The sequence below is a fragment of the Callorhinus ursinus genome, unplaced genomic scaffold (assembly GCF_003265705.2).
Source record: "Callorhinus ursinus isolate GAN/ISIS: 27379988/994484 unplaced genomic scaffold, GSC_fseal_2.0 scaffold71, whole genome shotgun sequence".
Taxonomy (NCBI): Eukaryota; Metazoa; Chordata; class Mammalia; order Carnivora; family Otariidae; genus Callorhinus; species Callorhinus ursinus.
Window position 1 is genome coordinate 1,717,156 of NW_027397133.1, and position 22,132 is coordinate 1,739,287.

At 50.1% G+C, this 22,132-nt stretch overlaps 1 protein-coding gene across 2 annotated transcripts; it reads right to left on the bottom strand.

Annotated features, from left to right (window-relative positions):
• Window positions 1–7,033: 7,033 nt before the first annotated feature.
• Window positions 7,034–21,693, bottom strand: RCN3 (reticulocalbin 3). Of its 2 annotated transcripts, none has more exons than XM_025849736.2 (7): window positions 21,578–21,693; window positions 20,904–21,151; window positions 18,826–19,028; window positions 17,336–17,508; window positions 11,770–11,830; window positions 8,156–8,355; window positions 7,034–7,941 (listed from the first exon to the last, which is right to left on the bottom strand). In XM_025849736.2, the coding sequence occupies exons 2-7, from the start codon at window positions 21,143–21,145 to the stop codon at window positions 7,834–7,836; spliced, it is 987 nt and encodes a 328-aa protein (XP_025705521.1). In that variant the 5' UTR covers window positions 21,146–21,151; window positions 21,578–21,693; the 3' UTR covers window positions 7,034–7,833. The 2 variants fall into 2 exon arrangements, with proteins under 2 accessions (XP_025705521.1, XP_073742706.1); XM_073886605.1 differs by having other exon boundaries at window positions 20,904–21,168; window positions 21,578–21,620.
• Between the last annotated feature and the right edge of the window lie 439 nt (window positions 21,694–22,132).

Sequence of the window (22,132 nt, forward strand, 5' to 3'; positions counted from 1 at the left end):
GCCTGCTTCTCCTTCCCCCACTCCCCCTGCTTGTGTTCCCTCTCTCTCTGTCAAATAAATAGATAAAATCTTTAAAAAAAAAATGAAATAAAATAGTAAATGAACTTAGTGGGGCGCCTGGGTAGCTCAGTTGATTGAGCATCCAACTCTTGATTTCGGTTCAGGTCATAATCTCAGGGTGGTGGGATCGAACCCCACATTGGGCTCCTTGTGTGATGGGTGATGGGGAGTCGGCTTGAGATTCTCTCTCTCTCTCTCCCTCTGCCCCTCCCTCACCTCTCTCAAATAAATCTCTTTTTTTAAGATTTTATTTATTTGAGAGAGAGATCAGAGAGAGAAAGAGAGCACAAGCAGGCAGGGGAGGGACAGAGGGAGAAGCAGACTCCCCGCTGAGCAGGGAGCTGACTCAGGGCTCGATCCCAGCACCCTGGGATCATGACCTGAGCCAAAGGCAGGCACCCCTCAAACATAAATCTTTTTTAAAAATCCACCTAGTGATTCCACTCCTAGGAATATACCCAAGAAGACTGAAAACCTGTACACGCAAAAACTTACATGAAGGCGCTAATCACATTAGCCAAAGAGTAGAAACAACACAAATGTCCATCAAGTGATGAATGGACAAACAGAACCTGGCATGTTCATCCAGTGGAATATTGTTCAGCCATAAAAATGAAGTACTGATACCTGCTACGATGTGGATGAATTTCGAAAAACAGTATGCCAAGTGAAAAGCCAGACACAAAAGGCCACCTACTGTATGATCCCTATTATAGAAAATGTACAGAATAGGCAAATCTATAGAGACAGGAGTAAATGAGTGATTGCCAAGGGGCTGAAGGGAGGAGGGAATGGGGAGTGACTAAGCCAGGACTAAGGGTTCTGGTTTACTATGGGGGACGGGGGATGAAAATGTTCTAGAATTAGTGGTGATTGATGCACAACCTTGTCAATCACTGAATTTTACACCTTAAAGGGTTTGTTTTATAGTATGTCAGTTGCATTTCAGTTTTTTTCTTTTCTTTTTTTTTTTTGAGAGAGAGAAAGCGTGCACACTCGAGAGGAGGGGGGAAGGGCAGAAGGAGACAGAGAAAGAAAAAAATCTCAAGCAGTCTCCACAACCAGCGTGGAGCCCGACATGGGGCTCTGTCTCAGGACCCTGAGATCACGACCTGAGCCAAAACCAAGAGTTTTCCGCTCAACTGACCGAGCTACCCAGGCGCACACAAACCCCCCCCCGTTTTTTTTTTTTAAATCAGAAGATCTGGGGTGCCTGGGTGGCTCAGATGGTTAAACATCTGCCTTTGTCTCAGGCCATGATCTCAGGGTCCTGGGATCCAGCCCCATATCGGGCTCACTGCTCAGTGGGGAGCCTGTTTCTCCCTCTCCCTCTGCTGCTCCCCCTGCTTGTGCTCTCTCAAATAAAATTAAAAAAAAAAAAAGAAACAAAGAAACAAATAAAGAAACAAACAAAGAAAGAAAAAGAAGATCTGACATCATCAGAGACCCCACCTAGTTGCTTCTCCCAGGCTGGCTCTCAAAGGCATGTGGATTTAGAACACACTGATCTAGAGGTGTGGGGGTCACCATAGAAAGAACTAAAAGCAGAAAAAGTTCAGAAGATCCTTCAGAGAAAAGGGAACTTTTCTTTACCACGCTGGTAGACATGGGAACTGGAGCAGTAATTTGACAATATCTAGTCAAAGCTAAAGATATGCCGACCCACCTCACAATCTCACTCCACTGACACACACACCCAATCGTGCTCAAGAAAACAAGAACTAGAATGTTCACAGGTTTACAGTATGGGGTGCCTGGCTGGCCTAGTCAGAAGAACATGTGACTCTTGATCTCGTGAGTGCAAGCCCCATGTTGGGTGTAGAGATTACTTAAAGATAAAAATCTTTAAAAATAAGGGGATGGGGCACCGGGGTGGCTCAGTCACCTTCTGCTCAGGTCATGATCTCAGGGTCCTGGGACTGAGCCCCATGGCAGGCTCTCTGCTCAGCAGGGAGACTGCTTCTCCCTCTGCCTGCCACTCCCCCTGCTTGTACGTGCTCTCTCTCTCTCTGTCAAATAAATAAAATCTTTTTTTTTAAGATTTTATTTATTTATTTGAGAGAGAGAGAATGAGAGATAGCACGAGAGGGAAGAGGGTCAGAGGGAGAAGCAGACTCCCTGCTGAGCAGGGAGCCCGATGTGGGACTCGATCCCGGGACTCCAGGATCATGACCTGAGCTGAAGGCAGTCGCTTAACCAACTGAGCCACCCAGGCGCCCTCAAATAAATAAAATCTTTAAAAAAAAATGAAATAAGAGGGTATGTGCTATGGTGAGCACTGTGAATTGTACAAGACTGATGAATCACGGATCTGTACTTCTGAAACAAATAATGCAATATATGTTAAGGAAAAAAAAAAGAAGAAGAAGATAGCAGGAGGGGAAGAATGAAGGGGAGTAAGTCGGAGGGGGAGAAGGACCATTAGAGACAATGGACTCTGAAAAACAAACTGAGGGTTCTAGAGGGGAGGGGGGTGGGGGGATGGGTTAGCCTGGTGACGGGCATTAAAGACGGCACATTCTGCGTGGAGCACTGGGTGTTATGCACAATGAATCATGGAACACTACATCAAAAACTAATGATGTAATGTATGGTGATTAACATAACAATAAAAATTATTAAAAAAAAAAGAAATAAAAGCCTGGGCTTGCTAGCTCCATTTTCCAAAAAGAAGGAAGGAAGGGAGGAAGAAAGAAAGTTAGTTAGTTCACAGCAGCTCTATTTGTAATACCTGTAGCTGGGAATGATCGAAAATCTTGTCAACAGTATAACAGATGAATTGTGGGCCACACACAGTGGAGTGAAAAGGAAGGAATCATCTGCCCAGTACATGAGTCCATGCAGCATGATTCCACTTCTCTATAGTAAATAGGCAAAACTGTGCTGTTTGAAATCAGGATAGTGGTTATCTTTGGGGAGGCCATGTCTGGGTCCCGCCAGGGACTGATAGATAGTATTCTGTTTCTGACCTGAATACTAGCTACAAGTGCGTGTGGGCCATTTATGAAAATTCATTTCACCAAACACTTGAGTTGTGTACATTACGTATGTTATGCTCCCCTAAAAACTTACTAAAATTCACAGCAATAACAAAGAGATGTGCTTGGCAATTTGGCAATGTCACCAAATTCATAAATTCCACTTCTAGGAATTTATCTGCAATTAAACTCATGGAAAATTACAGATATGCTAGAGCCTTCCCTGGAGCATCGTTTAGAAAAGACTGGAAACAGCCTCAATGTTGGTCAGTGGAGAACTAGTTAAATCTTTATGGACTGAATTGAAATAGTCTTCAAAATATATTCTTGGGGCCCCTGGCTGGCTCAGTCAGACAGCATGAGACTCTTGATCTCGGGGTCGTGAGTTTGAGCCCCACGTTGGGTGTAGAAATTACTTAAATAAGTTTAAATATATATTCTTTATTATCTCAATAATAAAATAAATTATGAAAGTTAAAAATCAGAGCATTCTGATTCAAAAAACTGTTATGTGAAACAAGAAAGATAAAAAAAATATTGTTAGTCATCTGCTATCCTTTCTATTAAAAAGAAAAACAGTTTGTACATATTTGCCTAAATCTATTTAAATTTCTCCCTGGAAAGAAATACAGGCTGCCTGTGAGGAGGCGAACTTGGTGGAAGAAAGACTCATGTTTAGCATATAACATCTTGTACATTTAGAATTTTGTATTCTATGAGTATATTGCCAAAACTTAAAAACAAACAAAATGTGCAAAAGACCCCCCCCAAAAAAAAAAACCCAAAAAACAAAAAACCCTGGGGAGAGGCACTAAGGGTGAAAAGGTGTTGGACAGCTTTCTGTCATAAGCTGTTCTGTACAAGTAATTTGTTGATTATTTCGAATTTAAAAAATTTTTTTAAGATTTTATTTATTTATTTGACAGAGAGAGAACGCGCGAGCGAATGAGCAGAGGGAGGGGCAGAGGGAGAAGCGGACTCCCCGCTGAGCAGGGAGCCGGAGGCGGGGCTCGATCCCAGGACCCTGGGATCATGACCTGAGCCGAAGGCAGACGCTTAACGACTGAGTCACCCAGGCGCCCCTAAAAAATGCTTTTAACTAGAATTTAATGAAAATGTGAAAAGAGAAAAAAAGTGAAAATCGAAATGTTTTCAAACATGCAGCCCCCAGGGATCTACAAATTTATCCTACGCTTTCATAAACCAGGTCTCCACCTCTAGCCACTAGGCGGCAGTATATTACCATAATTATAAGCTTGGATTCAGACATCCGTGGATGCAAATTCCAACCCTATCGCAGATAACAATTATAAACTCTGCACAAAACAGAAAGCAGTCACATAAAGGCACTGGAAAGTGAAAAAAGCAGCCAGAAACTGGAGGGAAATTGACACTTGATAAAAAAGAAAGGGGTCGCTTGGGTGGTTCAGTGGTTGAGCGTCAGACTCTTGATTCAGCTCAGGCCATGATCTCAGGGTCTTGAGATCTAGGGGGCATCAGTTCCCCGCTGGGCGTGGAGTCTGTTTAAAAAAAGGGGGCAATGGGGGCAGGTTCTAGTCCGTGCTGGGAGGGGCAGTTAAAACTAAAACACCAGGGGAAAATCCAGTCTTCCTGGCTTGAAGCACCAGAGCAACAGGAAATCAAGGTATAAATCTGGAAAAGAGATCCAGGGTGGGGGCACTCCAAATATTTTTATATAAACTCTGCTCAAATATCTAGCTGACCCCTGAACCACACCTTCATGGGGTACACTCCAAAAAGCCCAGCTAAGCCTAAAAAAATGTAAACTGAAATTTGAGATACAAATTTTATAGAGTTTTACAGAGATTACAGTTGGAGTTTACCAAGTTAAAGGGCTGCTCAGGAAAAAAGTAACTGATGCTCTTCAGAGGAACATAACGGACTCCAGAGTTTTTACAGTATATCCAGGATACACTCTAACATTACTCAAAATTAAAAAAAACAAACAAATAGGAAAATATGACCCATTCTCAAGAGCAAAGGCCGTTAACTGAGACCAGCAGTTACCTGAGACCAACACCAAAATGACCCATATATTGGAATAAGACCAAAAAAAAAAATGTAGAAAATAGCTGTTAAAACTATGCTCAAGAACCTAAAAGGAAATGTTTCTACTGAATAAGAAGGAATCTTCGTATAGAAATAAAACAATAAAAAAGAATAGAATAGGGGCACCTGGGTAGCTTAGTTGGTTAAGCATTTGCCTTCAGCTCAGGTCATGATCCCAGGGTCCTGGGATCGAGCCCTGCATCGAGCTCTCTGCTCAGCAGGGAGTCTGCTTCTCCCTCTCCCTCTGCCGTTCCCCCTGCTTGTGCATGAGTGTACTCTCTCTCTCTGTCAAATAAATAAATAAAATCTTTTTAAAAAATAGAAATTCTAGAATGAATAAATGAATTTAGCAAGTTCCCAGGATACAAGGTTAATACACAAAAATAATGGTATTTTATAGTATAGAGGCAAGAAATTGGAACATGAAAGTTAAAAATAACTTCATTTACCATACCACAAAAACCAGAAAATACTTAGGGATAAGTTTGATAAAAGATTTAACACCTTTACTCTGACAACTACAAAACACTGCTGAGAGGCTGCCAACATTTGTATCTCCAGAGAAATACACTATGTTCATAGATTGGAAGATATAATATTGTTAAGATGCCAGTTCTCCCCACTTTGGTCTATAGGTTTGCAGTCTCACCCTGGGTTGTTTCCATCTCTTTTCCCAAGAAGGAAAACAAAAATAATCAAATATGGGGGATTTATTACTTGACTTATATTTTCTTTTCTATTTTAGTTGCTTATGATTTTTATTAACTAATAGGCTTTTTTTTAAATTTTTAATTTATTTGTCAGAGAGAGAGAGAATGCAAGCAGGGGAAACGGCAGGCAGAGGGAGCAGGCTCCCCACTGAGCAAAGAGCCCGATGTGGGGCTCCATCTCAGGACCCTGAGATCATGACCTGAGCCGAAGGCAGACACTTAACTGACTGAGCCACCCAGGCAACCCAAAAAGATTTTAAAGAGCAGTTTTGGGTCTACAGAAAATGAGAGAAAAGTACAGAGAGTTCCCATGTATACCCCCTTTACCCCACCTCCAGTTTCCCCTCTTATTAACATCTTGCTTTAGTGGGGTACTTTGTTATAATTGGTAAACCAACATTGATACTTTTTCTTTTTTTTTTCAGCGAGAGAGAGGGGGAGAGGTGGGGCAGGGAAAAGGGAGAGGGAGAGAATCTCAAGCAGGCTCCATGCCCAGCACAGAGCCCGACCTAGGGTTTGATCTCACAACCCTGAAATCATGACCTGAGCCAAAATCAAGAGTCACACACTTAACCCTGAGCCATCCAGGTGCCCCTTATTTATGAGAGAGAGAGAGAGAGAGAGAACGTGTGCATGCATGCACATGCAAATAGGAGAGGGGCAGAGGGAGAGTGAGAGACTCTCAAGCCAACTCCCCACTGAGCGTGGAGCCTGATGGAGGGCTCCATCTCACGACCCTGAGATCATGACCTGGGCAAAATCAAGAGTCGGATGAGTAACCAACTGAGCCATCCAGGTGCCCCTCTAGAGAAGATTTTAATAAGTACTTTAATACTTTAAACCTACTTTAATAAGTAGGTTTCGTGGGGCTGCCTATAATATCTTGTCCTTCTGCCCCTGCCCCAACTCAGCTGCAGAGAGACTCTGTTATAACCCAAGATGGCGCACATCTACTCCTCTCCTCAGGACCCTCCAAGAACTCCCGGCTCACTGAGAGTAAATTTTGTCCCCGTCTCTCTGGGTCTCTGCCTCTAGTGACCTTGTCCTACCACAGAGACCTGAGGACCTGTCCACAGACCCTGTATGACACGATCCCATTCACCTCCCCCCCCCCCCCCGCCCGCCCTGCCACTTGCTGACTCCATTCCAGCCCCCATTGGCTGGTCTTCACACACACACACACACACACACACACACACACACACACACACGGGACACACTCTGGGTTCAGGGCCCCTTCTCTTTCCGCCCTCCTGCTGGCTCTCCCACCAGGGCTCCCCAGGGCTGACTTCCTCCTCTGTTCACCAGTGCGGCCCCTCCCGGCCACTCAGCAGAGCATTGCCATCCTTTGCTATCCAGAGGGCAGACAGAGCCTTCTCTCTGGCTTGTTCACTGCTGGGTCCAGGCTGCTAGTTTTATTTTCTGCCTCCAGGAATGCCCTCAAAGCCTGCCAACACCCAGAGAGAGCCCCTTCTCCAAATGCCTGATCCAAGCCCAGCCACAGCCCCCAATTCCTCCCCCAGGCCCCTGTCACCCCCTAAGAGACACACAGGCAAGGCCCCAGCACTGAAATTTACTGCCACCCTGGCAGAGATGAGGCATTCTGGGGGCAGTGCCCGCAGGCGGGCGAGTCAGGGGCTGGTGGCGGGGTATTTCTCTGCTGTGTGGTGTGCGGCTCAGGTTGGGCACTGGGGTGGTCAGTGGAGGCTCGTGGAGGCGAGCTTGGTATGGGGGGCCCTGGTCTGGGCTGGACGATTCTGCCAGTGAGAAATGGATTGTTCACATACCCTTTGGGTCTGTGAGACCCCCGGGGCCAGGGTGGGAAGGGCTGGAAGGGACTGCAGTGTCTTGGAGAAGTTGACCTGGTGGGTCCCTGAGAGCTCAGGGTCAGAGGGGCACGGGGTGCGGGCATCCACACCCTGCAGGTCCAGATGGGGAGAGGGGCCTGACCATGGGGGGGGGCCCTCCTCGGGTCATCCCCTGGGGCGACAGGCTGTAGTGGGCACACGGGGGGCTCAGAGTTCGTCGTGGTGACGGGTCAGGTCCTCGCCGTAGTTGGTGGCCTGGCTACCCACGAACATGTTCCAGTTACTCAGGATCTCGGCCTTGCTCAAACGCCCATCCTGGAGGGAGGGTCAGAGGGCAGCAGGGGTGACAAGGGGCCCTGCCGGGGAGACTCCTCTCTGAACCTTGGTATGCCCCCCCCACCCCGGGGGTCTCTGTCCCTCCCTTTCCCCCACCCCCACCCTCCATCTCTGTGTCCCTGGCCCAACAAGGCCCCAGGGCGGCTCCAGGCCCTGTCCCCTCCCGTCTGCACAGCGGGCCTCCGGCAAGCACCTTGTCCGTGTCGCTCTCGTGGAGCAGGTGGTTGGCTTCCACCAGCGGCTGGTCCTGGGCGGGGGGCAGCACCCAGTGGCCCACCTCACTGCCGTCCAGCCGCCCGTCCTTGTTCAGATCGCGGAAGTCCCGGAACTGCTCCCGCTCCGTCTGCACCCAGGCCGGCTCCTCCTCCCCGGGCTCGGCAGAGTACAGATCCGCTGGGGCGGGCGACAGGGCAACGTCAGACGGTTCCGAGCCGGCGGGCACGCCAGGGCTCCATCCCGGCCCTGACGCCGCCCCCCCAGGCCACTGCACCTGCTCTCCCACCTCGGTCTCCTCCTCTTCTGTTGGAACGGGACTAAGAGCTACACCGGACTAACAGGTGATCACCCTGCTACAGGGAAAGGGACTTGATGGATTGATCATTTCCTCGATGGGCTGTCAACTCGTTTGCCTGAGACTCACGGGAAATGCTGTGTGCTCCACGGGCACAGGCCATGTGAGCAGATACTAAAAAGCCACGCTTAGGACAGCTCACTCCACTTTAAGAAGCTCCCTCGGGACGCCTGGGCGGCTCAGTCCGTTAAGCATCTGCCTTCGGCTCAGGTCATGATCCCAGGGTCTTGGGATGGAGCCCCGCATTGGGCTCCCTGCTCTGCGGGAAGCCTGCTCCTCCCTCTCCCTCTGCCCCTCCCCCTGCTTGTGCTCTCTCTCTCTCTCTCTCTCTCTCAAATAAATAAATACAATTTTTAAAAGAAAAAAGTGTAAAAGTCTTTTTATACCAAATGCAAAACCACGATAAATAGTACGGAATGCCTTCCTGCCCTCACCGACCAGACCAGGGAGCTGTTACAGGGAAGTCACCAAAGATGGAGTAGGCACTGGACACTCAGTCAGCCTTCTAGAACAGTGAGTGCAGAGCCTCTTTTTTTTTCCCCCTAATGGTCCTAAGTCATTATTTCTTACAGGAAATGATGGCAACAGTAGATGGGAGTTGTGTAGGTCTTTTTAAATTGTGGAGAAAAAATTAAAGATTAAATACATAGGTTTAAACATAAAAAAAATATGGGGCGCCTGGCTGGCTCAAGTCGTTAAGCGTCTGCCTTCGGCTCGGGTCATGATCCTGGGGTCCTGGAATCGAGCCCCAAATCAGGCTCCTTGCTCAGCAGGGAGCCTGCTTCTCCCTCCACCTGCCGCTCCCCCTGCTTGTGCTCTCTCTCAAACAAATAAATTAAATCTTTTTTAAAAAACATTAAAGAAAGATTTAAATAAATAAATAAGCTTTAAAAATTTTTTTTAAATTGTGGTAAAAAGCACATAACGTAAAGTCCACCATTAGTGGCATTTAATACATTCACAATGTTGTATGACAACCACATCAATCCAGAACATTTTCATCCTCCCAAAAGGAGACTCCTTTCCCATTAAGAAGCGACCTCCTATGCCCCCAGCCCCTCTCCAGCCCCGGGCAACCGGTAATCTAATTCCTGTCTCTGTGAATTTTCCTACCCTGAACATTTCCTGTAAACGGAGTCATACAATACTATGGTCCTTTGTGTCTGGCTTCTTTCACTTGGCATAGTGTTTATTTTTGTATTAAAGTGTAGCTGACACACAATGTTACATTAGTTTGGGGCGTCAGACATAGTGACTTCGCATAAGGTTTTGAAGATCTACCCACACTGTACCACGTATGAGTGCTTCCTCCCTTTTTATGGCTGAATAATATGGATCTGCCACCTTCTGTTTAGCAGTCATCCGCGGGGCATCTGTATTGACTAGATGTCATTGTATGAGCTGGATGCTCTATTACGGCCCCCCCTTTTTTAATTTTTATTTATTTATTTGTCAGAGAGAGAGAGAGAGAGCACAAGCAGGGGGAGCAGCAGAGGGAGAGAAGCAGGCTCTTCGCGGAGCAGGGAGCCCGATGCGGGGCTCGATCCCAGGACCTCGGGATCATGACCTGAGCCGAAGGCAGACACTTCACCAAGTGAGCCACCCAGGTGCCCCTCTACTACCACCTTTACAGGTAAGGAGGCCGAGAGAGATCGAGGAACTCATTTCCCGTCCCATGGCTGGGAGGTGGTAGGTGGGAAGCATGCACGCTCGCTCTGGAGCCTACACCCTTGAACTCGGTGCACCCCCACCTCTCCCACCTTCCCTGACACGCCACCCGCCCCCCCCAGCCGGGATCAGGGCCCGTGACACCCCCTCCATCCTCCTGGTTCATATTCTTCCCTATACCATTCAACAGTTGTGAAATTACATTGCTCTGCGGAGTCCTGGGGTCCTGCCCACATCTGTCTCCCCAGAACCCCACAGGGAAAGGAAGCAGCCTAGGGGGCAGGGTGAGACCCTAGGCTCAGCATGGACTGCCATCCTGCTCCACCTCAGCCAACTATCTACCCCTCAGGCCTCAGCTTCCTCATCTGTGAAATGGGGCAATAATACCCATCTTGTCAGTTGATATGTGGATTAAGCGAATTTACAAGTTGTTAACCACTTAGAACAGAGTCTAGCGTGTGGTAACAATGTGTCAGCTGCTGCAACTACTCAGTGGTGATGCTTGAATTCTGACCAAAAAAAAAAAAAAAAAAAGACTTCTATCTTCCTCACAGATGTAAGAGAGATAAATTATGCTTAAATAAAAATGTCTTGCCTGAGCATTTGTTCCATAAAAACATGCTATAGAAAAATGTTTTCAAACTCATAAAAATATCCATGTTTAACAGCTTTCCCCTCAACCAAATTCTTTGCCCCCTGAGGACAGGGGTAAAGGCAGGGCCAAGGGGAAATGTGGGGGTGTCACGAGGGCCCCCCAAATTCTGAGTAACAGGAGACACAGCCTTTACCGTGCAAATGCAGGATCAAGACAAGCTCCCTGACTTCCCACAAGCAACCACCGCCGCCCCTGAGGCCTGATTTTGTAGATACTCCAGACTCCTCCGGGTAGGAACCTAGTCTGTGACATTCCCTACTGTATCCTCAACCACAAACATGCAGTAGGCGCTCGGTACGTGTTTCCTGGTCCTGGCACACAGAGGGCACTTAATAAATGCTTTTTTGGTCTGGCACACAGAAGGTACTGGATAAGTGTTTCCTGGGCCTGGCACATAGTAGGTGCTTGATAAAGATTTGCTATGGCCAACAAATATACATACTCAATAAACGTTTGCTGCCCTATGACCCTCCCCCCCCTCATGCTCTCTATCTCACATTCTCTCTCTCAAATAAATAAAATATTTAAAAAAATAAAGTAAATAAATGCTTGCTGGGCCCAACACACAGTGGGTGATCGATAAATACATTTAGGGCCCAGCACACAGTAGGTGCTCAATTAATGTCTGGTGGCTACATGAACACAATCAGGTGCCCTGCCCCCACTTCAGAGGGCCGTTGCTCTCCTATGAGTGATATGCATTGGGCTGCTTGCCGTTGCTCTCCTATGGGTGATATGCATTGGGCTGCTTGCCGTTGCTCTCCTATGGGTGATATGCATTGGGCTGTTTGCCGTTGCTCTCCTATGGGTGATATGCATTGGGCTGCTTGCCGTTGCTCTCCTATGGGTGATATGCATTGGGCTGCTTGGGGGAGGACAGGCGTCCTCAGGAAGGGGATCAGGTCCCACTCACCGATGTACTCATCCACTTGGACATAGCCATCTTTGTTCTTGTCCAGATCCTCCAGGGTTTCCTGGGGGAAAGAGAGGCATTGGGGCTGGCTCCCGAGGAGGGCTGGCCCCCTGGGGTTGGGATGTGAGGTTCTCTTAGGGAATTGGGCTTGGGCTTGGCTGTATGGCCAGGCATCAGAGCAGTCTCAATGGGGTCTACAACAGGTAGGGGTGGGGGGTTGGGGTTGGGTGGCTTTCTGGAGCACATCATGATGCAGGTCCTACCTGCCCTTGGTGCATGGGGGCCAGGGAACCCAGATATCCTGTGATGCACAGGTTGCTTCCACCCAAGGAGACCTGTCCTGCATCCCTCACACTTTCCTCACACCCAATAGCACACACTCTCCAAGGCTGAAGTGTCTTCCCATGTAGCAGAGCCTAGATCCTAGCTCCATTTTAAGTATGAGCATGACATACTTGGTGGACCATTGTGACACACGCTCAGTACCTCTGCTCTTGGTTTTCTCCCCACTTCTTGAGCAAACAGCTTCTGTTCCCCACTTTTTTAAAGATTTATTTATAGGGGCGCCTGGGTGGCTCAGTTGGTTAAGCGGCTGCCTTTGGCTCAGGTCATGATCTCGGGGTCCTGGGATCGAACCCCGCGTCGGGCTCCCTGCTTGGCGGGAGGCCTGCTTCTCCCTCTCCCACTCCCCCTGCTTGTGTTCCCTCTCTTGCTGTCTCTCTGTCAAATAAATAAAATCTTTAAAAAAAAAGATTTATTTATATATTATTGGGGGGGAGTGAGGACAGAGGGAGAGGGGAAGCAGACTCCCCACTGAGTGTGGAGCCCAAGGTGGGGCTCAATCTCATGACCTTGAGATCTTGACCTGAGCCGAAATCAAGAGTCAGATGCTTAACCAACTGGCTTAACCACCCAGGCGTCCCCATTCCCCACTTTTATATTCAAATTCACTCACTGTAGTATGGTGTAGGGTCTGAGAGTGCACTATGCCTTCTTCACAAAGAAAGCTCCAACATTTAAGGGTTGCCAGAAAAAATACAGGATGCTCACTTACATTCAACTTTCAGATGAACAACTGATAATTCTTTAGTATAAGGATGTCCCACACAATATTTGGAACATACTTATACTACAGGACACAGTTACATTTGAATTTCAGATAATTTTTAAGCATAAGTATGTCCCAAATATTGTGTGGGACATACTTATGCTAAAAAAATTTTTATTTGTCTATATTATTTGTTATAAATTCAAGTATAATTGAATGCCCTTTGTTATTTACTAAACCTGGTAACTCTACAGCACTTATATTAAAATTCTTGTTATTTCTTATAAGTGACTTTCCATTATTTTTTTTTTCATTAGCCTCCATGCCCAATGTGCGGCTTGAACTTACAACTCTGAGATGAGGAGTCACATGCTCTACTGATTAAGCCAGCCAGATGCCCCCTATAAGTGAATTTCCTTTAGTTCCCCCCCCTTTTTTTTAAGATTTTATTTATTTATTTGACAGAGAGAGACACAGCAAGAGAGTGAACACAAGCAGGGGGAGTGGGAGAGGGAGAAGCAGGCTTCCCGCGGAGCAGGGAGCCCAATGCAGGGCTCGATCCCAGGACCCTGAGATCATGACCTGAGCTGCAGGCAGATGCTTAACTGACTGAGCCACCCAGGCGCCCCATAGTTTCCCCTTTCTATAGTATAGTTGGGGCTAACAGTAATGGTTTGAAATCCTGTGTCAGGGGAGTTACACTCGATATCCATGAATATGAAAGATGACAGGAGAGTTTATTTATTTTTTTTAAGATTTTATTTATTTGACATAGAGAGAGAGACAGTGAGAGGGGGAACACAAGCAGGGGGAGCGGGAGAGGGAGAAGCAGGCTTCCCGCTGAGCAGGGAGCCCGATGCGGGGCTCGATCCCAGGACCCCGAGATCATGACCTGAGCCGAAGGCAGTCGCTCAACCAACTGAGCCACCCAGGTGCCCCGACAGGAGAGTTTAGACAAGGGCTCTGCAAACTCTTTCCATAAAGGGCCAGAGAGGAAATAGTTCTGGCTTTGAGTGACGTACAGTTTCTGTTGAACTGATAGAACTCTCTCTTATTGTGGCACATGGAAGCCTAGGGGTGTGCTGTGTTGCAATAAAACTTTATTTGCAAAAACAAGCTGTGGGCTGGATTTGGCTGCAGGTTAGACAGTTTGCTGACCCCTGGTGTGGACCATGGATTCAACTGCCAGGGTTCAAATCCGGGCTGGGCCACTTCTGGTCTGGGTGATCTCAGGCAAGTCCCCTCACCTCTCTGTGCGTGGGTGTCCTCATCTATAAAATGAAGGTGATAGGGCTCCTGGGTGGCTCAGCATGTTAAGCAACTGCCTTCGACTCAAGTAATGATCCCAGGGTCCTGGGACTGAGCCCCACATTGGGTTCCCTGTTCAGCGGGGAGTCTGCTTCTCCCTCTGCCCCTCCCCCTGCTCATGCGCTCTCTCTCAAATAAATAAAATCTTTTTTTAAAAAAGATTTTTATTTATTTATTGGTCAGAGAGAGAGAGTGCACCCAAGCAGAGGAAGCAGCACAGGGAGAAGGAGAAGCAGACTCCCCACTGAGCAAGGAACCCAGCGCGTGACTCAGTCCCAGGATCCTGGAATCATGACCCGAGCCGAAAGCAGACGCCCAACCAGCTGAGCCACCCACGGGCCCCTCAAATAAATAAAATCTTTAAAAAATAATAATAAAATAAAATGAAGATGATAGCCCACCCCCATAGGGTCACCATGATGATCCAATCAAGCTAATACTTAGGTAAAGGTGTTACCACGGTGCCCCTGGTACACAGGACACACTCAGTCAGGGTTTGTTAAATAATCTCAACTCAGGGGGCCCCTGGCTGGCTCAGTCAGTAGAGCCTACGACTCTTGATCTCAGGGTTGCAAGTTCGAGCCCCACGCTGGATGTAGAGATTACTTAAAAAATAAAATCTTAAAAAAAAAAAAACCCACCTCAACTCAGGAGAGTAAAAGGTATAACGACATTATTCGCTATAAAAGAGGGACGTTGGGCCTTGGAGGATGGGGAGTCTAGTGGGTTCGAGAAGGTTGGCTTAATGACATCTCTCCTCTCCAGATCATAGTCATCTCTAGAATGGGCTGGACGCCCCACCTCAACGGTGCACACATCAAGTCAGTAAAATGCCTGAGAAATAATCTAAAACAACTGCAAATGCATATCCTAGTGGGACCAGGGATCCTACCACTGGAAGTGGTGTAGCTATATTGACGCGTGCATGTAATGTGATATCATGAGCATTTATCACCAGTTCTGCAGTTTTACATGTATTAACTCATCTAGTCCCTATAACCAGCCTTGATGTAGGAACAGTTATCAGTACTACCATTTTATAGATGAGGAACAGGTCCAGAGAGGTTAAGTAATTTGCCCAAGGTCACACAGCCAGGAAGCTGCCAGGCTGGGGATTTGAACCCAGGCCTTCTGGCCTCAGAGCCCTTGATCCTAACAGGCTTGCCATAGACCCTCAAACCAGCTCTGGAAATGGAGCTACACGAGAGGGGTTGGGGAATAAGGTCGAGGAGATGAGGAAGGCAGAGGACTATCCACTTTTTTTGCATCCTTTGGGCATTTCAACACATCAGTATGTTAGCTATTTTAGACATACAACTACATTTAAAAAAATAATTTGTGGGGATGCCTGGGTGGCTCAGTTGGGTAAGTGTGTGTCTTCAGCTCAGGTCACGGATCAAGCCCCACATCGGGCTTCCCGTTCAGTGGGAAGCTTGCTTCTCCCTCTCTCTCTGCCTGCCACTCCCTCTGCTTGTGAGCTGACAAATAAATAAATGAAATTTAAAATAACAATAATTAGTGAAAAGTTAGGCATGGTAGAAAGGGGTATAAATCCTCCCACGAAGAGTGAACCCTCATGTGAACTGTGGACTTTGGATGGTGATGTGTCAGTCTAGGTCCATCCATTGTAACAAGTGTCCCACTCCGGGGCAGGATGTTGATGTGAGGGAGGCTGTGTGAGTGTGGGGGCAAGGGGGATGTGGGAAATCTGTGGACCTTTTGCTCAATATGGCTGTGAGCCTAAACCTGCTCTAAAAATTAAGGTCTGGGGCATCTGGCTGGCTCAGTTGGTGGAGCATGTGACTCTTGATCTTGGGGTTGTGGGTTTGAGCCCCATATTGGGTCTGGAGATCACTTAAAAATAAAATCTTGGGCACCTGGGTGGTTCAGTCAGTTAAGCATCTGCCTTCAGCTTGGGACATGATCCCAGGGTCCTGGGATAAAGCCCCTGAGCCCCACATTGGGCTCCCTGCTCAGTGGGGAGTCTGCTTCTCCCTCTCCCTCTGTGTGTGCTCTTTATCTCTCTCTCTCTCTCAAATAAATAAATATTTAAATAAATAAATAAACAAAAATAAAAATGCCTGGGTGGCTCAGTCAGTTGGGCATCCGGCTCTTGGTTTCCACTTGGGTCATGGTCTCAGGGTTGTGGGATCAAGCCCTGCATGGGGCTCCATGCTTAGTGTGGATCTGCTTGAGGTTCTCTCTCTCCCTCTGTCCCTCCCCTTGCTCGCACTCTCTCTCTAAATAAATGAAATCTTTAAAAAATAAAATAAAAATAAAAATTAAGGTCTGTTGGGGAAAAAAAGAAGGGAAAAAAGCCCTTCCACTATTGGGGCACCTGGGCGGTTCAGTCGGTTAAGTGGCCAAGTCCTTATTTTGGCTCAGGTCACGATCTCAGGGCCATGAGATTGAGCCCCGAGTCAGGCTCCACACTCAGCATGGAGTCTGCTTAAGATTCTCTCTCCCTGGGGCGCCTGGGTGGCTCAGTCGTTAAGGGTCTGCCTTCGGCTCAGGTCATGATCCCAGGGTCCTGGGATCGAGACTCGCATCGTGCTCCCTGCTCCGTGGGAAGACTGTTTCTCTCTTTCCTCCTCCCCCTGCTTGTGTTCCCTCTGTCGCTGGGTCTCTGTCAAATAAATAAATAAAATCTTAAAAAAAAAAAAGATTCTCTCTCCCTCTCCCTCTGCCCCTCCCCCCTCACGATCTCTCTCTCTCTCTCTCTCTCTCTCTCTCTCTCTGTCTCTCTCAAAACAAACAAAAAAATCCTTCCACTATAAAATGGAGAAGGAATTGGAAATGGCACAAAAATTATAAAGGAATAGGAAGAAGATGGGCCAGCGGAAGTGGCCTCAGGGTAGATACTCCATGTATGGGGTTGGGGTTTTCCTGGGGTTCGGCCAGGAATGGGGCTCCCCGAGGCACTTCTGGGGAATGTGTGAGTTTCAGGCTGAGGGCCCAGACTCCAAATGTGAGCACATGAAGGGGAAGGCAGGACCAGGAGAGATCAGACACTGGGAGGTCTGGTGTCGGGCAGCAGAGAGGTTGCCCTCCACTGATCTGTTTGCGGGCTGGGTTCCCTGGGGAAGGTGCTAGAAGACCAGGTGACTGGATCCCCCAAGGTAAGCACTGGAAGGCTGGCCCTGACATCAGAACCCTGGGTCCCAGGAGGGGGGATGGGAAGTGGAGAAGGCTCCTCGGGCCTGAACTCACGGCAATCACGATGTCCCGCATGTGAGGGAACTCTTCGGGGTGCAAGAAGGCTGTCAGCTCCTCCCGAGTGGCCATCGAGTCCCCGTCCTGGTCCGCCACCCGGAAACGCCGCTCATCCCGAGCCAGCATCTTCTTGTAGGTCTCGGCGTCCTCCACATCGTGAAATTCTTCACCTGGGGAAGGGGGGCGGGAATCTCGTTCAGCTGTGCTTTAACGGAGGGAACGCAGGGCAGGTTGAGGGAAAAGAAAGGATCCAGCTCAGTGGAGTCAGGGCAAGAAGGCCTCCACAGAACTGGCAATAATTAGTATAATTCATTGTTTGTATATATTAGCAACCTTGTCGGGAGAGCTTATTATATGCGAAGCTCTTTACTTACAAGATTGCATTTAATTCTCACAGAAAAGCAAGTCAAGAGAGTTTTTTCATTTCTTCTCATTTTATGAAGGAGAAAACAGATTCCCACAGAGAGGAAATAACCAGCCCAAAGTCACGTAGCCAGGAATGATGAACTTTGAGTGGACACTGGCCCTTTGGGCCCCAAGGCCCCCCTCTGGTGCAATAAGTTCTACTGACTCAGGTTATAGGACAGAGAAGAGAAGGGCGTTTTCAACAAAGGAAAGGGTATGAGCGGAATGTGGAGGTTTGAAGGGCTCCTGAGTTCAGGGAAACTACAGAAGACCCATGTGACTGGTCAGAAAATGCAGAAAAACAAAGCCAGAGGGGTGGGCCAGGCGGGGCTGAGGAGCTGGGAGTCTCCTCTGGAGACCCTGGGGAGCCATGAAGGGCTGTGAGCAGGGGAGGATCAGGGTCAACTCTGGGTGTGGAAAGACCCCTCTGGGGCTATATGAGGGACAGGCTGGAGGAGGAGTGTGGAGGAAGGGTCCAGGAGGGAGAGAGCAAGAGCTGTGGAGATCGAAGGGCTGGAGCATGGGGACAGACAGGAGGGAAAGCAGTCAGGGGATGGGGTAAATAGATTTGAGGTTCTTTTTTTTTTTTTTTAAGATTTTATTCATTTGATAGAGAGAGAGAGAGAGAGAGAGCACAAGCAGGGTGCGCAGCAGAGGGAGAAGCAGGCTCCCCGCTGAGCAGGGGGCCCGCTGCGGGACTCGATCCCAGGGCTCCGGGATCATGACCTGAGCCAAGGCAGATGCTTAACCAACTGAGCCACCCAGGCGCCCCAGGATTTGGGGTTCTGTCAGAGATCAACGGTCAGGATGACAGGGCATGGGAGGTAGATGTCCCTGGTCAAGGATCCCCCAGTCACGGTAACAGAGGTCGTGGATGCCAGAGTGAGAAGCCAGATATCAGGGATCGCGAGTTTCGGGGTGATGGGGTACTGGAAGTGGGTAGAACTTGATCAAGGGTTGGAAGTCAAAGGTTAGGGATTCTGTTTCATAGGCTAACGGTTCTCAGGATGAAGCTGTCAGAAAGGTCAGGGTCACAGTGTGTGTGTTTCGGGAGGAGCAGGAGTCGGGGTCTCGCTGCGTACCCGGCGCGTAGTGGCCATAGGTGGCGTTGCGCAGCTCCTCCCAACCCACACGCCCGTCGCGGTCCGTGTCGTACGTGTTCCAGGCCGCGCTCACCGAGTCCCGTATGTGCCGCTGCTGCGTGTGCGCGATCCAAGCACGGAGCTCGGCCAGCGACACCCAGCCGTCCCCATCCCCTGCACGGTCCATGCGGTCCACGATGCGCCTGCGAGTCGGGGCGGGGCATACATCAGTCCCGGACTCCGCCCACCCCGGAGACCCGCCTTCGTCCAGGCTCCGCCCCTCACACGGAACCACGCCCCCACTCGAGACACACCCCCATACGGGGTTGATAAAGTGGTCCCAGAGCCGCCCGCACGGGGGCGAGGGGGCACCTGTCAATCCCGAGGCCACGCCCAGGGCAGGGCTCCGCCCCCTCAATCCAGACCCAGCGGGTCTACGGCTGTCGCCGCGGTCCTCCACACGCCCTGGTTGGGGGAAGGACCTACGGCAACCCAGGGCCACACCCTCCACCCTGACTGCGCCCCTGGACCCTCACTTGTCCCATCTCTCGTTTGTCCGAGTTGGGGTGGGGGCAGGGAGGCGGTGTCACACAGCGCCCCTCGCCCACAGGTCCCCTATCCCAAGACTCTCTCTGACCTCTTGATGGCCACGGCCACGCACACACCCGACCTCTCGCCGTTTCAGGCGCGGCGGGTCTTCAGGCCATCCCCTCCAACCCGCCCCCTGCCTCGCCTGCCTGGCTGCGCGGGCCTGTTTCAGGCCCCTCTCCCTCTCGCCCCACCCTATGCTGCGTCCCGCCCCTTTCCCCTACTTTTTCCAAACTGTGCCCTAGAACCATCACCCGCAACCCGGCGGGCTTGGCCTCCATCAGTCCCTTCCCCATGCTCTGGCCGGATCTTCTGCACCGTGCCGTCGCCTATGAAGCCCCTCAAGGCCCTTCCTCGCGCACCTTTTCTCGGGCCGCTCCTGTCTGCTCCCAGGCCCCCGCCTGCGGCCACTCCCCGCCACCGGTTTGGATCCTTACCCAACTGCTCACAGAGCCCATAGGGAGCGCTCCTCTCGGTCACCGTCCTTAAGCCCCGCAACCCAGTTCCCAGGGTCGACTCCGACACGGCCGTGCCGAGGTCGCCGCCCTCTCCCGCACCAGGCTGTGTCTGCTCCGATCGATCTGGAGCTGGAGTCCCCGGACTCACACGCTACCCTGAGGTTCAAGCTGTTGTCAAGAGCGTGGGCTCCAAAGCCAGATATTTTAGGTTCAAATCCTGCCACCTCCTCTTGCTGGCTGTGTGACCGTGGGCAAGTCACTTAAACACACACACACACACACACACACACACACACACACACACACCTCTCTGTGCCTCAGTTTACCCCTCAGTAAAATGAAGGATAAATAATAGAACCTACCCTGCAGCGCGGTTGTGGGGATTAAATAAATTAACCCTTGTAAAGCACTTGGAACAGTGCCAGGCGTTGCAGCAATGCTATGCCAAATGCATTGGCCTCTCACACTGCCTTTCCTCCTCCCTCCCTCCTTCACCCAACCCCATTCGTGCACAGTCTCCCAAAGCAGACCCAGTCACCACCACTCTCCCCCTGATCTAGTCATCATCGTCTCCTGTCTTCCATCTGGACAACTGCAGTTGCTTCCTCACCAGCTCCCTGCTTCTTGCTCCCTATAGTCTGTTCCCCGGAAGGCAACCAGAAGGATTCTGATGAAACCTAAGTCAGCTCACGTCCTCCCTCTGCTTAGAGCCCTCCCATGGCTCTCCTCTCCCTCAGAGAAAGGCTGAAATCTTCACTGTGGCCTGCAGGCCCTGAACTCTTTGTTCCATCTCTGCCATTACCTTCCACCTTCTTCTCTTCGTTCACTGGGTTCCAGCCACACAGGCCTCACCGTTCCTCAAATATCAGGCCCGCTCCTGCCTCAGGGCCTTTGCACTTACAGTTCCCTCTGCCTGGAATGCTATTCTCCCATATAGCCACATGGCTCAAATATTACCTTCTCACTCAGGCCTCCCTTCACCTCCCTGTTTAAAATTACAACCCTGAGTCCTCCCCTCCATCTCTCTCCTACCCCAGACGGGCTCGGCTTTCCTCTGGGCTGAGCTGGTCGAATTCCTTGGCCACTTCCCGTCCCAGGAAAGCCTCATGGTCGTATTGGAAGTTCCCGTGGGCGTCATCATGAGGGGCCTCGCTCAGGGGCGCCGCCTGGTGCACCCTCCCCTGGCCATGAGGGCCTGCGTCAGGGGATGGCTTGCCCTGGGCCCCGCGCCTGAGCAGCAACATCAGCAGCAGAAGTGACGGTCGCCACATCATCAGTCCCTAGGGAGCGGTGGAGGCTAGGAGTCAGGGGTCAGAGGAAAAAGAATAGAGACAGGACAGGAGAATGGGGCTGGGGATGGAGAGACTGAAGACAAGACAGAGAGATGGTGGCTGGCCACAAAGTTTAGGATTCAAGAAAGGCCGGGGGGTGGGGAAAATGGGGGGGCGGGGTTCTTTCTCAGAGGTAAAACCAGAGGTAGGGACTGAATCTTCTGAGGGAGTCCCAGAACGGTCCCAGAGCCGCTGGTGGGGGGTTGCAAGCGAGAGACGTGGCGCACTTCCCACGCAAAGTGTGGGGCGGGGTCGTGGCCAGAGAGCAATCATGCAGGCCCCCAGTTGTTATTTGCAGCCCGGACCCAATTTCCCGACCCGAGAGAACCCGAACCGTCCTCCCTGGGCAAGCCACCCGCCCTCGCCTCCTTTTACCAGTTTCGCCAGCTTCACTTCGCTCTACACAGTCGGCTCTGCGTTCACCGAAAGATGCCCAATTTGGCGGCTCTCCAGCCAGGCCCCGCCCTCCAACCAATGAGCGCTCATAAGGCCCGCTCATAAGGACTCCCCCCCCCCAGGGGCGGGGCCGGTGAGCTCCGCGAGGGCCGCGTGCGCCCCACGCCACGTCCACAGAGAAGAGCGCGGCCCCAGAGGTTCCGCCCGCCCCTTCCCCGGGCAGGCGGGGTGGGCGGCCCCGGAGAGACTCGGATGCCGAGAACTACAACTCCCGGCAGGCATCGCAGCGCCCTGCCGCCGGACCACCGACCACCTCCAGCTGTTCCGTTTCCCAAGCCTCTGGGGAGGTGGTTTGGGGTCTTTTGGGAGGGTTTTCTTTGTTTTTGTTTTTTTATTTATTTTATTAAGTAATCTCTACACCGAAGGTAGAGCTGGAGCTCACGACCCCAAGATTAAGAGTCGCATGCTCTTCCGACTGAGCCAGGCATGCGCCCAGGGAGGTGTATTTTTATCTTTCCCTTTGTCAGCATGGTT